The sequence below is a fragment of the Chinchilla lanigera genome, unplaced genomic scaffold (assembly GCF_000276665.1).
Source record: "Chinchilla lanigera isolate Chin_1 unplaced genomic scaffold, ChiLan1.0 scaffold00077, whole genome shotgun sequence".
Lineage (NCBI taxonomy): Eukaryota > Metazoa > Chordata > Mammalia > Rodentia > Chinchillidae > Chinchilla > Chinchilla lanigera.
The window spans coordinates 3,658,279-3,676,290 of record NW_004955478.1 but is presented as its reverse complement, the minus strand read 5'-3'; the positions used below and the strand labels follow the sequence as shown (position 1 = coordinate 3,676,290).

Genomic DNA, 18,012 nt, shown 5'->3' with positions numbered 1-18,012 from the left:
AATATTAAAACAGAAACACTAAATCTACTGCAAGAGAAAATAGGTAAAAATCTTGAAGACATAGGGGTGGGCAAAGAGTTCATGAAAAAAACCAAATTGCATGGGAAATACTTCAAAGAATCGACAACTGGGATCTCATCTTATTGAAAAGTTTTTGCACATCTAGGGAAATCACCAACAGAGTATAAAGAAAACCCACACATTGGGAAAAAATTTTAGCTGACTGTCCCTCAGACAAAGGACTTCTATCTAGAACATATAAAGTTCTAAAAATAATCAGCCCCTCCAAATTTAAAGACTCAATCCAAAAATGGGCATCTGAGATGAATACACACTTCTCAGATAAATACTAATGGCAAATAAATACATGAAAAAATGTTGAACATCATTAGTCATTTGAGAAAGTCAAATTAAAACAGCACTGAGATTTCATCTCACCCCAGAGAGAGTGGCTATCATCAGGAAATTAGCCAATAACAAATGCTGGCAAGGCTGTGGGGAGAAAAGGAACACTTCTCCAGTGTTGGTGGGAGTGTAGACTGGTGCAACCCCTGTGGAAATCATTCTGGTGATTCCTCAGCAAACGAGGTCTAGAGATCCCATTCAAACCAGCTATTTCCCTTCTGGGTATTTTCCCAGAGGATCTGAAAACATCATATCACAGTAATATATGGGCACCCAACCTATGCTCCTTAACAATAAAAATAACTTGTTTCTGGGTTTCTGTTCACCTGTGTGATTGATGATCAGCAGGCTGGTACGAGGTTCTTGAGAAAGTTGTCCAGGAGAGAGGAAATACAGTTCTGTTTTAATTTCCCAGTCCTCAGTGTTCCCTATCATGGAATAAGCTATTTCTTCCAAAAGCAAAGGGAACAGTGCCATTCCAAATATCAATAGCCTAAACAATAAAAAATTACTATATGAATTGATTGCAACTTTATTTACTCAGTAAGACCCCATTATTTTTTAGTATCAAATCTACTTTATACTGAACTACAGTTCTAGTTATTAAAATTCTAAAAATCATATCTCATCAAAAGGAATGACTATATACACATCAAAACATCAAACTGTTTAAAATATTCACAACTGCATGCATAAGTCCATTCAGGGTTAATAGGCAAGTGTTCTTCCTGTCAGTGAAATCAAATGTTTCATCTATCTGTCCTCTGGCACAAATGCTGGGTATGGTATTCTAGTTTTAAACTCTTTTCTGGTTTGAACATCTTTTGAACCTCACCATCGAACAAAATCACAGTACTCACAGGGTCAAAAGTGTTTTTCTTCCACGTATTAACTTTAAGAAACGAAGCCGTGCTATTGCACAGACCTGCATCCTCCAAAGTTCCATGCTACCCACAGGCTTCTGTACCTCAGGGAGAGAAGAGCAAGCTGGTTCTCTTTCATTGAAGTTTTCTGAGTCACTCAGAATTTCTGCATGTTCAAAATCTGTGCACATACACACATAGCATTAATGGTACCCTGGGGCACCACAGATCTTTTAGTATGAAAAGTTATTTTACATTTGACTTATTCCTATAACCAGTTTCAAAGGGATTATTTAAATGGTATTTTTGAGTATTTATGAAGTCTAGAGCTCACCACTGCCTTCAATATTTTCTTTTTATAGTTATCTTTTAATTGCCAATTGTGATCCATATTAGAAGTTTTAAAATAATGTTTGTATTATAACCATAAAACTATGCAAAAAGTATAAGAAACATAGTAATGTTCAAATTCTATAAACTCAGTGAGAAAGTATACTAAGTTCATACCAAAGAAGAATTCAAAGAGTGTTTAGAAAGAAAAAGTCTCAAAGACAACAGTATTCTAAGGGGTTTTAAAAAATATTCTCCCTAGGAATAGTTAATCATTAATGTCCATATACCTACTAAGGAATCAATAACCTAGTAATGCAGGCCGAAGTTCATTATTTCTGAGACAAATAGACCTGTGAATGAATCCCACATACATGAATTAGAAGCAGTACAATTTGGAACATTTAACTACTCTTAGGTCCGATTTTCTCAGCCATAAAATGCGACCAATGACACTTGTTGGAAAGATTATTTACTGAAGGAAGATACTGTTATAGGTGAATCTCAATGTATAGAAATACACGGATCAAAGTATTTGGTAATACCCCAAAAAAGTGACAGCTTTTATTATTATTGCCCATGAAATACTAAGAAGTTGAGACTGAGAATCCTCTCTATTTATACCTTAATGGAGTTTTTTTTTGGATTGACAAGCTAAGCATAATTTTTATAAGAAACTCATGCCTCTGGTTAAGAACTATCAAAGCCTCAGAGAGTCTAAGAAGCAGTGAACATCTGAAGGTAGGAAAAATCTCCTAAAGCAGGGAGAAGATAGTTTCCAAAGAGGAATTAGGTAGATTCCAAGATGAAATCTGTGGTTAGATCTACGGATGATGTTGAAGAACAATAATTGCCCCTCAAAAACTTCAGTCAAAATTGGAATGAGTCACATTCCTTAGTGTGAATCATACCTGAGAAATATAAATAATGCATTGACACATGATCAATTGGAAATTGATTTCTGAGACTTATACACATGGTTTTACCTTGGCTGATAGCTGACATTCCTTCCACATTCATGAAGACTTCACTCAGAGTTGACATGGAGATATCATAGCTCACCATATCCTGGCCAGAACACTTATCAAGATCCGTGAAGAGGTCTAAGACATCAAACAGAAATATGCACATTTGAAAAACAACATCAATAACTAAACCCAGGAAATCAACACTTCTGTGAAAGATGAAGCATAACATTGTACAGAACATTTTTGTCTTTGCAATGTCACAGTAATATAAGCAAAACTTCATTAGAATGTTCTCACTCTGAAGTGACTATATCAAATGCATTGTTCAAACTAATTCACTCCACTTTAAATTATGAATATCCTACAGTCTTTGAGGAAATATAGTAATCAGAAATATCATCATCTTTTCATCTCACTGTCACAGTACAAATCCATGGGACTTCTAACCATACGCTGGTTCTTTCTGTACGGGTGCAAGACATGCAGCTGCTCCTATCTAAGCTTACACCCTTGACCTCAGTTCTGCCTTGTATCCATCCTCTATCAGACTATCAAGGACTTTCTCTCTCCTCCTATATCATTAATTTCTTCTACATCTATTAAGTCATCTCAAACAATAGGTAAAATGCTATATCCATTAAACAAATATATGTAATAACAAAACAAAATCACTACCTTATCCCTCTTCACCTGCACACTTGGCCCCAAAGTTTTGTTTACCTTTACTTTGTCACCTCCTATTGACACTTAACTCCTGAAAATCAAAATTTGCTATCCATATCCCTGCAAGGGAACTGTTGCTTTCCAGGCTACCAATAACTTCATATTTTAGGCTTTAATGAAACTACTTTTCTTTCATTATTTCAACTGAGTCTTTCCCTTTTTTGTCTCTAACTCAGTGACATGTAAAGCAGTTCACTGAGTCTCACCTTCTGGAAGCACTTTCTTTCTTCATTATAAACGCATTATTCAGTTTTTTTCTTCCAACTGTATCCACTTGTGTCAGCTTCTAACTACTCCCCAGGTTCTCTGTTTTTACCCAAAATTATAGCCCTGGACCACCTTCTCCTTCCACACTCACAAATACAGTCTATAATCCATATATTTGTTGAAGATTTCCAAATTCAAATATCATTTTGTCCTTTGATTATTAATATCCTGTAACCAACTATATACTTAATGGCTAGTAAATCAAAAGGCATCTCTATGTTAACATTTCCAAAATCCAGTATTGATTCTTCCTTCCCATTTGGCCCAAACTTTCCACTTCTTACTGAACAATAAATGCTGCCATTTTCTACTCAGTAATCAGAGCCAGAAATGTAGAAATCTTTTTGGATTCTCTGCCTTTCCTAACTTCATCAGCCAGAGGTATAGCATTATTTTTAAATATGTTTCAAAGACTCCCCTTAAAGCCATGTTCACGGCACCACAGTAGCCCAGTCACCACTGTATTTCCCCTGGGCCTCTGAAATGGTCCCAGGGCTCATCTCCAAGTGTCCACTCTTGTTCTCCTGGATCCAGAGTTATCCTTACCCAGAGCATGAAAATGAGAACCACATCACATCAAATCCCTGTTTAATGTCTTTCAGTGGTTTCTCAATCAACTTAGACAAGGTCACTACGAAAACCTCTATGTCTCAGGAAAAGCCACGCTCTATGTGCCCCACAAAAATTTACCCACGTCTGCTTTCCACTGCGCTCCCTCATTCGCTACCCTCCAGACATGCCATTCTTCCCTACTAAAGTACATCTGGCCATTTTCTTCTGTGGCCTTTCTTCTGTGGCCTTCTATGAGTGTTCAATATAAACCTAAACCTAGCTAGACACCAGTCATCAGTCCAACTCACGTGGCTTTATTAAATACTCTACTGTTATGGTTTGTGTCTGTGTGTCCCCCCAAAGCCTCGTGCGGCCATGGGGCAGGCTTTTAAAGTTTGATTGATTAAGGGTGTGAGAGCTGCACCCACCCTGGGGTGGATAGTTTGCATATGTAAGGGAGAGGAAAAGGGTGCTTGAGGCGATTCCTCCCCCATTCCTCGTTGGTGTGTGCTTGTTGCTTTTGCTGTGTTCTGCCACCCTGAGCTGTAGCTCTCTGCCATGTGCCACTCTGCCTTGTAATCTACCAAATATGGACTGAAACCTCCACAAACTGTAAGCAAAATAAACCTTTTCTACCTTAATTTTGGGTGTCAGGTATTTTGTCCCAGCAGCGAGAAAAAAGTAACCAAGACATCTACATATAAACTTTATCTTTCATCTGTTCTACTCTTCCCCTACATTAGTTGAATGTAGGTTCCATGAGGAGAGGGACTCATATGTTGTATGTAATGCTGTATTTCCTGCGCCTGAAGCAGTGTTCCTTATGTAACAGATTTTCAGCAAACACTTATTAGTTATTTCTATCCGGGGATTATGTGGCCAAGGATGTGAGCTTCTTGAAGAAGATACCCACGGACATTTTCTACAGGGGTAGGGTAAATACCCAGCATTGCTGCTGAGAGGAGCTCAATTCAATGGGGGAGGCTGTAGCAAGCAACATGTTTTTGCATGACCTGCACACTGCATTGAGGAATCTGGAATCCCATGCCCTGGAATAGGCACAGACATAAATAAACCATTATACTAGGACAGGCTTAGAGCCTGTATACAGAAGCTTCTGTAGGACAGTGTATAAACACCAGAGACTCTGGCTAAATGGCATTTCCAGTTGGTGGTACCAGCATACACAGAACTCCTTAATGTCCTTCCCTAACTAAACAAAAAAAAGCAAGAAAGTTGGACCAGTCATACCTCATGGGGCCTTAGGCCAAAACAGAGTACAATAGTATAGAAACCATCTTCATGGTGGTATGAGGCTCAGGAGAGGGCTTCTTGGAGAGTGGAGTTAAAACTGTATTCTTAAGTTTTTGTCCAATGAGATTAAATTATCTTTCTAAAAAGCTTATTTAAATTAGGACTACAAAGCATTAAACCTTTAATGAACTAAACTATGAGAAGCTATTTAAATCAAAAGAGATTAAAATACACTTACTCATTTGGAAGAGAAAAGTGTAGCACCCACTTTATGAAATAGTTATGAGTACTAATTGAGTTGATATATATGAAAGCACAAGGACAGTGGCTGGCACATAGTACGCTTTGAACAAATAGTGAACTTTTAGGGTTCCTCATTAAAACAAAGTCTGTTGGCAGTGTTACCCAGCAGGCTGGAAATCCATATTGAAAACGTTTGTAAAATAAGTAGACTATGTTTTTTCTCTGCAAAATAAGTATATCACAAATAACTAAAGTAAAATACAAAGAGAAACCTTAGCAGAGGCCTTAGTGCTTACCCTCACTTTGTCTACACTCACTTACACAGGGTAGCTTTACTTTTTAAAAACCTCCTACTGGCCTAAGATTCTTTTTCTAACCTTATATGACATTTGTGTGGGGTGAGTATATGGTGGGCAGTGAGCCCAAGGCCTTTACATGGAATGCTGAGCTACAACTCTAGTCCTTTCTTTATTTTTAATATTAAGGCAGAGTCTCTCTAAGTCACTAAACTACGTAGCTGGAGTTAAACTTGTAATCCTCCTGCATCAGCCTCCCAGAATGCTGAAATTGCAGGTTTATGAGTTTCTTAAATTCATACTCAGAACACAACAAAAGACCCAAAAGTCAATGTGCCTGGGTGTGTTCATTAACTAGTGATGAGTAGAGAGCGGTAAGTACCCCTTCCCTCCAGGAGAGAACTCTGAGCACACTTATTTATTCTTTTATTTCCCCTTAGTGCCATTATACTTAAATCTCCCTCCAAAATCAACTGCTAAATAATGAAAACTTGTCCTAGTTTCCTTTTCTCCCCTGTGTCTTCCTGCCATTGATTGCTAGTACTACCGAGGATCAATTACCAAATAAATTCAATACACTCAAGTCCTCCTCTCAAATTATGCTTTTCAGATGATTTAACCTAAGACAAAACCCAACTCTGTTAAATAATGAAAATCTAAGTCAATGTGAACATTTGATCTCAAATTTGATCTCAGAGAAATTTCATTTCTCTGTCTTCATATTCAAGTTACCTGGAAATTTACTTGTCCTTTCCAAAGGCAGAGAATACACAAGCTTTTCTTTGTTCTCCGTTTTTAATTTAGCATCAGGGATGTGGTGTTTAATGAAGGATGTTATTTGCTCTGGATCACATCTTTCATTCTTATAGAAACTAATATTTAAAACAAAAGACAAACCATTTGCACTTTAGCCACTATGCCCACTATTTTTGTTGAACAGTTAGCCTTTGAGTACTACTTTGTTGGATTTGTGAAGCAAGCAAAATGAGTATGACGGTTAGGCTCAGAAATGCTCCCCACAGGATAACGTGTTAAAAGTTTGGTCAGCGTGGCTGCAGTGTTCAGAGGTGGAATCTTGGAAGATGATTGGATCATGATAGCTTTACCTTCATCAGTGGGTTCACTGATTGATGGATTGAGAGCTGGTGGAAATGTTAAGGGGCAGGCGCTAGGTAGAGAAGCAGATGACTGGGAGTGTGCCAGTGAAGCACACTTTTGGTTCCAAGCCCCTTGCTCTATCTCTCTCTGCTTCCTGGTCACCAGGAGATGGGCAGTTTTACTCCACTGCACACTCCTCACTAGGGAGTTCTGCTTTACCACAGGCCCACAAACAATGGAGCCAGGTACTCATGGACCAAAACCTCCAAAAGTGGAAGCTCCAATAAATCCTTTCTCCTGTAAGCTCTTTTTCTCAGGTGTTTTGTCACAGGGATAAAAAGCTATTACAGTGAGTAATTAGCAATAATCCAGTTTGAAAATTTTATTTGTACAAAGAAGATGGGTACAGCCAGAAAAACCAAAAACGTACAAAAGCTTATTGTGATTAAAACTAGATACCAAGTACAAGAATACCAGAAGGAGAGGTGAACATTAGACAGGATAGGGTTTTGAGAAAAATAATTACTACAGCAATAGGGCTTTGGTTTGGTTTTGTTTTTTTAAAAAAATCAGTTTTAGCCTGGACATATAGTTTCTCATTAAACACAATTCTCACCACTCTCTGAAAACAATTCATTCTCTTTTGATCCTGGTTTGTGAAAACATTTGCCTTTGAACCCTGTGAAAATGTACTATGGGACTGGATGGACCAACTGAGACTACTGGAAAGTGAGAAGAAGGTAGAGGTTTAGGCTGCGCAGAAAAGTGACCTGGAGGGGCTGGGGATTTAGCTCAGCGGCAAAAGCGCCTGCCTGGCAAGGGCAAGGTCGTGAGTTCGGTTCCCGGTACCGGAGAAAAACCAAAAAAAAAAAAAAAAAAGAAAAAAAGGGGCTGGGGATTTAGCTCAGCGGCAAAAGCGCCTGCCTGGAAAGCGCAAGGTCGTGAGTTCGGTTCCCGGTACCGGAGAAAAACCAAAAAAAAAAAACAAAAAACAAAAAAAAGAAAAGTGACCTGGAAAAGTAGTACAAGAAGTAGTCCTGCTGTGAAGAGACAGGCTTGGTTTATAATGCTGTGATTTTGCCCGTCCTTAACGTTAACAAAGATACCAGGAGATAGGAAAGTGGGAAGTGTGTTTGGGAAACTCTTATAAACCCAGTATAACAGAAATGAAGCATGAGACCAGTTCTCTTTCTTAATTGTCCATCTTTTTGGTTTATCAGTATTGACAACATACACATACTGTCTTTTCCCAAAGTCTTTACCTTAAATGATATCCAAGACCCCATTTTCTCTTCAAAAATACAGAAGAGCCCGCACACCTCAGTCTTCCATTGGACATGATCACTTTTCTATCTGAGTAAAAAGAAGGAAATGAGAAAGAATGTTAGGAGTCATTTCTTCTCTTTCTAGAAAATATGTAGGAGAAATGAAAGCTCAGAATTCCAAAGAAGTATCATATTCAGCATAACTGAATCTACTACACATTTTAAAATTTAAAACACACCTTACAATTGTTGCATTTTGATCTCATCAACACCAATCTATTTCAGCACCCTCCAAAACTTTCTGCAGGAAAAAAAAAAAAAAAAAAAAACTACCACAGAATACATGGGTGCATCTTTTACTACAGATGCTAAAGAATGATTAGCTATTTTTCAGCCAAATAAGGATTAATAAAAATTTGGATGTTTACATAAACTGATGACTGATCTGGAAAAAAATTGCAATTTTTCACTACTGACCACAACCCAGCAAAAGTACAACCAGGGAAGAACTCCACAGGTAATTAGACTTGTCACTCCCTATACTGCCATGGACAGAAGGCACGCTTAGATAGTGAGAGTGCAGTTCTTACTGCACGACTACCCTTTGCATGTAAACTTCCCCAATTTTCCACTGTGACACTGAGCTAAAACCAACAATTACCAGCTAGGATGTCAGCCTCATCCACAAACTGAGTACTCAGGAGGATCACATGATTTGCTCTATGTTCTTTCAAGAAACTCCACACTCGATGTCTTGAAAAGGGGTCCAACCCAGCAGTTGGCTCATCTAAGAGCAAAACCTGCAGAGGATGAAGATACATAAAATGTGTGTCTCTTCCACATTAAGTATTTCCACATGATTCATTGGAAAATAATACAGATCAATCAACATTTAGCTATCTCCAGTGTACTTATTCATAGTTAAACATAGCAGGTTATCTCTTGACACATTATTGATGGATTGCTCGCCTCACTGTAATTCCTGCCAGTCACTATGGCGCCACCCACTGGAGGTCATGCGCTATGGCGCTGAGCCAGCACCGAGCCAATATGGCGCTGGCCACTAGAGGCCATGTGCTAAACCCTTCCCTTCTTCCTCTGAGTCAAATTATGACTTCCTACTTCCCTTTTTGTAATAACCTATTTCCTTTTTCCACGCTCCTGCCCAATCCTATCTGCTACATCAAACGGTCCACCCCCTAAACCCCGCCTCCAACCTGGCCCTATTTAGCCTTTTTCCCCAGGCCAGGCCATCAGAGAAGTTCCACGTCTCTTTTTCCTACTGTGGTCTTCTCCATGCCTGCAATAAAAGCATTTTTGTTTTTGTTCTATTCTTATCTGTGCCAAAAAAAAACCTATGAATTATACTAAAAGCTCTATCACTTTCATGGTAAAAGGTAAGACTGACATTGAATTTGTTTGCCTCTGTATGCATAAATTTACTTACCCGAGGATTTCCTAAAATGGCAATTCCAAAGGTCAACTTTCTTTTCTGTCCTTCGCTTAAGTCTTTAGCAAGATTATTCTGAATATTTTGCATGTCCAATTCCAATAAAATTTCTTGTACCTATATGAAAAAATATGATTCTTAAAACAAAATGATGTATATTTTGCAATTTTAACCACCCACTTAAGCAGTACTGTTTATAGGACTTTCTTGTCCAAATTTTATTTACAAAAGACCAGGTAAGTCACTGAGGACAATTCTGTGGTCATGCTTTAACTTGCAAAATGATTGATGGTTCAGTTAATGCAAGCATGCTCATCTACCTTTTGTTCCACTTCCGGTGGATGAATCCCTTTTATTTTAGCAAAGACACTGAGGTTTTCCTTCACTGTGAGTATATCAAATTGCACATTATATTGAGGACAGACACCAATCATCTTTCTGATTTCCTCCAAGTCTCGCATTTCAGAGATATTTTTATTATAGACAGTAACCGATCCTAAGAAGTTAAAAATAATTTAATGTTGGCAAGATACATTTTTCAAATATCCAAAATGATGATTTCATACTTTTTCACTACTAATTATGATTAACGTAAATATATCATAAATATTTATATGATTGTACATTTCTTTTGTAATATCATTGAATGGAATAAAGATGATTTTCATGAAAATTGGGAGAAGATGAAATACAATAACACCTTGGTTCATGAACCCTTCCTTTTGCAAACAGAAGCATTTAGAAAAATTTTTCTTCTGTTCCCAAACTCCACATTGGGTGATGAACACAACCACAGCCATCTTCCCTGCATTGGGAAGGAACTGTGCTTCCCTAAGCACTGTTAGTGGCCATCTTCCCCAGAATCAGGGAATAAAATAAGTTTGTGAACCAAGGTACTGCTGTATATTTAAAATTATTCAGTTCTGGGAAACAACTTTAGAAATATATTTCTTTTAAGCCATTCAATTTAAAATGAGAAAAGCACACCTATAAACTCATTCTATCATCAAATGTCCTGCCTTTGAGAAATTTCTTTCTACTTACCTTCTGTTGGAACAGACAATCCATTAAGAATGTTTAGTAAAGAAGATTTTCCAGCTCCACTATGTCCCAAAATTGCTGTGATTTGGCCTTCATATATGTCAAAGTACAAGCCTGTTTTTAGTATAAGACAAATAGGAAGGCATTAGGTAAGGCTGGTCCTAAATATAGAAGAAATTAACCAATTCAGTGTTTTAAATAATATTCAAAATTCTCCTATCTGACAAAATGACACTTAAAGAACTACAATAACTTAAACAATATGTTACTGATTCCTTGATATTGGTGAAATATATATATATCAACTAAAATTATATATATATATATATATATATATATAAAGTAAAATAGTAAGTTATTGGTGCAGGATACAGGAACCAGTGGGATAGAAGTCTAAAATGGATTGACATTTAAAATCAGTATCAAAATAAAGGTTAATACAAATGGCTTTTCAATTCATCAGGATGGTGAATTATTTAATGAATAATATTGGATAAATCAAACAAGTACATTAACAACTTTTACTGTTTTGTTTTAAAACAGCAAACACAGTTTTCAGAGGAAAGGGACATTGGCCTTGAACTGACCCATATTATTGCAAAAATTAAATCTAAGCCTCAGTTTCTTCATCTGCAGAATAAGTGGCACATTACTATGATTTTCACAAAATTAAATGAAAAAAGTACATATAAATCACTTAGCAGACTTCCTAGTACATGCTAAAATGAACTTTGCTGAAGTTAGAATAACCTCAATGGCCCTTTTTTCTTTTAGCTTTTAAGATTTCTTCCTTTTGTAAAAATTGTTTCCATACCTCTTAAATGATGTTTAATAAAAATAAGTAGGCCACTATGAAATGTAACTGCTAAATTTAAAGCTTATTTTAATATATTATAGAAAGTTATATTTCTTAGAATCTTAGGCAACAAAGTATGTTTGTTTATTCAGTTATAAACTCTTTATTACAATATATTAACTTGTAAATTTAGTTCCCTGCCCGGTTTTACTCATCTCATTTTTTTTTTTTTTTTTTTTTTGGTTTTTCTCCGGTACCGGGAACCGAACTCACGACCTTGCGCTTGCCAGGCAGGCGCTTTTGCCGCTGAGCTAAATCCCCAGCCCCTACGCATCTCATTTTAGTTAACTCCTGTGCCAGTGTGTATAAACTATGTAAGTTTTCTGAATAGACAAATTTATCAGGCTTTTAGTCTAGATGTTTTTTTCTCATAGTCCAACTATAAAATATAAGACATTGTTCATAGCAGAGTCATCTTTAAAATACAAATGGAAACTGCATTTTTCATTGTATGATCCTATTTTAAAAAATGAGTAGACCCATAGAATTTCTAGAAGAATTTTCCAACAAATTCCTAACCATGATTAATGTCAAGGAGGTAGAGTTAGATTATTTGCATTCTTTATTTTCTTTTTGAGTTGGTTAAGTTTCAAAACTTGCTTCAGAGTCAATGAAAGAATTAAATGTATTTATTTACCTTTTAATGCTTCTACTTTTTCAGACTTTCCTTTATACTCCTTTTTAACATTCCTGATTCTGTAATCATATAGGGGTGCTTAGTCAACACAGGTAAAAATAGCATAGAACATGAATATGCCTAGTTATAGTGGTAGATACAAATCAATTACTTTAGTAATGATGACATAGGCTATTTAAAAGCACAAATACTTACATTCAATTAATCATTTCCCCTGAGACAGGAAAATAAAAGAATCTTCCCAGAAATTTAAAATTAAATTACCAATTTTTTTTTAGAAAAGTACACACATACTCTGAGATGTCTTTTTCTTCCTCTAATTTTAGGAACATTTGAAGTTCTTTCTGTTCTTGGAATCATCACCGTTATCTCCCTTTCCCCACAAACTTTGTCATTAGGCAGACCCTCAGCCTTTGCATTTTTATCACATTCTCTCTGATTGCTTCTTTTGAACTCAGTGCTTTAGAGACAATTGAATTTTTCACCTTTCTTTACATGAGTCTCAAAATAAAATATAAATCAATCTTCTCCACCTCTTTACTTTCTTTTCTTTCACACTTGAACTCTGATCTCTGAACCAACCACTCTAGTGAACCTCTTCATACTGAAATCATTAGTTGCTTCCAAATAACGAAATGAAACAAAGCTTTACCATCCTTGCTTTATTGCCCTGAGTCACTATTGCTGACTTTCCCTTGTTTAAAGTGTCTACATTCCACTTGTTTGGTTTTTTCTGTTCTTCTGTTTATTCTCTGATTCCTAGTAAGGTCCTTTTATTTCACTATACACACCATTTTTTTTTTGTGCTCTACAATAGATGGTGTCATTCTAGGTTCTCTCACTCTCTCTCTCTCTCTCTCTCTCTCTCTCTCTCTCTCTCTCTCTCTCTCTCTCTCACACACACACACACACACACACACACACACACTTATATAAGTGATTATCAAACTTGAATGAATATCAGAATCCAAAGAAAACTCATGCTTGAGAACCACCCTTGAAGATTCACATTAATTGATGAGGGCTGAGAATTGGGATACTATAAAAAGTTCCTCAGATGACACTAATGTGAGCCACACTTTGAGAAGATGAATATTCAGAAATATTTCAAGACCTCATTTCATCATTTCCTGTAGCTGTCCCTCTACCATATGTGACATACATTTCTTTCTTGTCTTAGTTCTTATACAGATTCATCAATCATCTGCTCAATTATGATGCCTTGTAAAATTTCACTCTGAAACAGGTCTAGTCTCAGATCTCTTTTTCTCATATAGAGTATAATAATTTTCATTTAGTCCCTTGCCAATTCTCTTTTTGTCTACTACCTAGAATTCTTTTCCTTATTTCCAGATTTCCCCCTAGAATTCATGTTCCACAAACAAAACAGGAGGATTTGTTTTCAAAATAGTTTTATTCACTCCTCTACATGCTTCAGGACTTCCTCATGAGCCTCAGAGGTGAAGTAAAGGCTTTTCTGAACAACAGAAAGTAAGCTCTCATGGTCTTTCCAGTAACCTTTTCAGCATCCCCTGTTTCATATTTTGTGTGCCAGGACCAGCAAAGCACCTGTTCTATCCTGCACAAAGCTTAGAGCTCTTTTAGAGCTCTTTATTTTTATTTTCCTGCTGAATGGCAAATGTGTCACCTACATATGTATGTGTGCACGCACACATACATCTGCATGTTCTCATACAAATGCACATTTGCACATATTAACATCATTTTATCCTGTTTATCCTTAAAAGGATATTCACTGCAACATTGTTCATAAGAACAAGAAGTTGGAAACAACTAGAATGCCATTCAGTGTCAAAAGGGATAAGATGATTCATGTCTTAAAATAGTATGTAAATGTTAAAATTGGTACATTAGTTATTTCTTATCACTATGAAGCAATCCAAAAAACACTGCTGAGTGTAAAAACAATATGCAGCAACATAAGCACAATATCATACCATCTATAGATTATTTTGAAAACACACAGAGAAGAACATGAATGAAGGATTATGGGTAAGAGGAAGTTGGTTGTGGATGAAAAATTGTGATTCTGGTTAGAACTCTGCAAGCTTTGTTATATACCCCTGGATACATAAAGCTCAAAGACTACTAGGGAAAGGGAAATCATTCCTTTACATGAAAAACAAAGACCATGTGAGAAAAAATAAGTCAATCCTTCAGTACTTTTTATATTCATGACAAATTAAAGCCACACATGAGGATTGATTGGGATAAATTCAACATCCTCCCATGATGGGGGAAGGGAAATGATATTACTAAGAAAGGGTCAGAGTGAAGAAAGAAGACAGACTTAAGGGTCAAAAACTGTATCTAATTTTGGGTAGTCAAAGGGCCAATTTAAACTGCTCTGTAGCCCTAGAACCTGTTTCAGAAAATTATTATACTTTTAATAATAATGTAGTTGTGTTGTATGTTCTCAACTAGTATAAAGCAATTGAGGACATTGGAATTGATGCTTTGGGGATCGTTTCCCACCTGGCCTTTCTTGTTTGGATAAATACCTTCCACGAACCTGGTACTAGCTGGTAGTAGGTGTGGCCTATTTTCCCCTCAGAAAGCTTAACAGAAAAAAATGACAGACAGAAGTTTAAGTAAATAGGTTAGGGTAGACGCAGTTTAAGTAAATAGGTTAGGCCTATCTATGCTCTTTGTCTTACAGATAAATATTACATTGCACTTTCTACATATTCATTTTCCTTTGCCACCTATCATCTCAATGGTAGGCAGATGTTAAGAGCATGGATTCAATAGCCAGACTGTGTGGATATCAACCCCGGTTCTCCAGTTACAAGTTGCATGACATTGGACAAAAGACTTAACTGTTTTATACTTCACTTTTCTCACTGGCCAGAGGAGGAAAATAAAAGTACAGGTCTTGAAAGCTTTTTGTGAGAATTAAGTGCATATCTGGCACATGGTAAATACTGTATGAAGGCAGGATGCACAAAAAAGAGTGAATATTTAAATATCTGCTCCTTTGAATTTGTTTCAAACATAGCAGAAAAATCTGCAGGGTCTTTAAGAATCTATGAAACTTGTGTTCAGTCCCATAGCCTCTGAGTTGGAACTACTGAAAGGAGAGTCTGAAAAGATATTTTAACTGTCCCTCGTAGGCTTCTGTTGTCATATCAAATTGTATAGCAATCCTAAAAAGTTAAATGTTGATTTTATTTCATAGAAAATACTGAGCCTCAGAGAAAATCACTCATTTTTTCCAATATTACGCTTCGAATAAGAGATAAGAATGGTGTTAGGATGTAAGACTCCTTACAAATTACTTCATCTACCATAAAACAAAAGCTGGGTGAAGCTGCAGAAGACAGAGCTCAGAGAATGGAAACAGCAAATGTAAAAGAGTGGTGGGTGCAGAAGACAGAAGCAGGGAAGCAGGGAAGATAGGAAGTTACAGGTAACATTGTACAGCGGTAATCAAAGGAAATTTTCCTTTCCGATAGGAGACACTGGTGATGACGGCAGTGGAACAGTTTAGTAATGTTGACGAAGACAAATTTCTTCTGCTTCAATATTCTGCCTCAGGCTCATCCTCTTGCTGAACATTAACTATTCTTTAGCTTTGCAATCCCATGTTAGTATAACTATTAATGTGAGTACCTGATTGCTTCTTTTCCTTGGAATTCAGGGGCTATAGATTCAAAATAATCATCAAAGTGATGCTCAGGATCTCTATCTTTCTCATAGATCTTGTTAACAGTTTTTCGACGTTGGAAACGAGATGATGAGTTCAGGAAAAATAATGGAGAATAATGGCGTTCATTCCCATCTAATTAATCAAGAGGCAATATAATATAAGATCAGTAATACTAATAGAATGTGTAAGGAAGCCTGTTCAGAATAGTGCAGAATGTCTTGAACTTTCAAACATTATGGAAAAGTTCTTTTCTTTCTTTCCCCCCGTTATTCAGAAGAAAACTTAATGAAGCAAACAACGAAAATTCAAAGGAAATAACATTGCAAACATTAAACAATATAATAGAACTTTCAACAAAACACAAATCAAAAGTTTGAATAAAATATGATCTAAAATATATTTGGAAGAATGTAAGAAATCAAATATTTGGGAAAACATAAAGCCTTAATATGGCACATAGAAATTGTAGATATGTTTGAGAGAAAGAGTTCTCAATTATATTCAATACAGTTAAATATAATTTTGAAAGCTAAATACTGACATATAAGAACACTAGTAAAAAGAAAAAAATAATGAAGAAATTATACTTCTGGGTAAATATGGTTATATTTTAAATATTTTTTCTAAATTTAAGAAAATTAGGTAGTACTAATGGCCTTCAAATATAAATTAGGAATTATACATAAACAGGAATATATACCAAAATACACATAAACATGTAAGACAACTGTTATGGTTTGTGTCTGGGTGTACCCCCAAAGCCTCATAGGGTCATGGGGCAGGATTTTAGAGTTTGATTGATTATGGATGTGAGAGCTACACCCGCCCTGGGGTAAATAGTTTGCATATGTAAGGGAGAGGAAGAGGTTGCTTGGGGCCATTCCTTCCTTGTGTGCTTGTTGCTTAGCTGTGTTCTGCCGCCATGAGCTGTAGCTCTCTGCCATGTACCACTTTGCCTTATAATCTGCCAAGTACGGGCTGAAACTTCCATGAACTATAAGCAAAATAAACCTTTCCTTCCTTAATTTTGGGTGTCAGGTATTTTGTCCCAGCAAAAAGAGAAAAGTAACCAAGACAACAACCTTAACTATAGTCAAAATAGAGGAAATATACAAAAGAGTAATAAATAAGATCAGGCATGAATGAAAACATTCTGATTCTAGTATGTGTGGAGATATTTTTTTGTGTATGTTTTTGAGACAGGGTCTCACTATACTGTTCAGGCTGGCCTTGAGCTCACTTTGTAGCCCAGGCTGGTCTCAAACTGGCAACAATCATAATGCCTCAGCCTCCCAATTGCTGGAAATACAGACTTGAGCCACCATGCCAGGGTGAAATTTTGGATTTATGTGAAATTCAGTTGTGAAATAAAGAAAACTACATAATTAATATACCTCTATAAATATGAAAAATGTTGAGACTAATGTTGAACAAGTGTATTTTAGAGAACATATCCACTGAGCAATGGCTCTGTACTTGCCAAACTATAGCAAGTTTCTTTCAGCTTGTTCTGATACATATCCTAAGTATCACTATTCAAAAGACTTTCAAGGGTACTTGTTAAAGTAGCATTATTTAATTATTATACAATCACAAGGTTTTATAATTATTATCATAAAGTCAAAATATACTTCCATATGAAGTTCGAAGAATAATTATTTTTACAAGAAAACTCCTTTGAACTATTAAAATTATGAAGTAGAAAAAAAGGAATTCATTCAGACTCAGATGAAAAATACTGATTTTTCACTTCTAAAAACATATTTTTATAACCTTAAGAAAAATTGTTCAATGTAACCAATAACTATACAGGTCAGAGAAAAATACACTACTACTTACAGGGTAAAATTTTGTCAAAGTATAAAGCCAGTAGCAAGTAGATAAGACAATCAAAAGCCAACATGGCAAATGTTGCTATCATTATATATGAATCTCCTGAAGGGTCAGGAAAAGTTACACCACTCAAGTTATAATCCAGGTAGATAATCTAAGATTCAAGCAAAAATAATAATAAAAGTATAGATTAGCAAATATGTAGTTTGGCATAGCATCAAGAGTTATGAGTTTATTAACTAGTTTTTTCAAGAAATCCTT

At 36.1% G+C, this 18,012-nt stretch overlaps 1 protein-coding gene across 3 annotated transcripts in view; it reads right to left on the bottom strand.

Moving 5' to 3' along the window:
• Abca6 (ATP-binding cassette, sub-family A (ABC1), member 6) overlaps positions 1 to 18,012 on the bottom strand; it is a 66,299-nt gene that overhangs the window by 29,825 nt on the left and 18,462 nt on the right. For all 3 annotated transcript variants that reach the window (XM_005402109.1, XM_005402108.1, XM_005402110.1), the window contains 12 exons: positions 17,758 to 17,905; positions 15,882 to 16,050; positions 12,249 to 12,307; positions 10,759 to 10,869; positions 10,035 to 10,210; positions 9,712 to 9,831; positions 8,926 to 9,064; positions 8,262 to 8,352; positions 6,634 to 6,773; positions 2,585 to 2,701; positions 1,266 to 1,449; positions 732 to 898 (listed from right to left, as the gene is read on the bottom strand). In XM_005402109.1, coding sequence (XP_005402166.1) covers positions 732 to 898; positions 1,266 to 1,449; positions 2,585 to 2,701; positions 6,634 to 6,773; positions 8,262 to 8,352; positions 8,926 to 9,064; positions 9,712 to 9,831; positions 10,035 to 10,210; positions 10,759 to 10,869; positions 12,249 to 12,307; positions 15,882 to 16,050; positions 17,758 to 17,905 — 1,621 coding nt within the window. The remainder of the gene's footprint in view (positions 1 to 731; positions 899 to 1,265; positions 1,450 to 2,584; positions 2,702 to 6,633; positions 6,774 to 8,261; positions 8,353 to 8,925; positions 9,065 to 9,711; positions 9,832 to 10,034; positions 10,211 to 10,758; positions 10,870 to 12,248; positions 12,308 to 15,881; positions 16,051 to 17,757; positions 17,906 to 18,012) is intronic.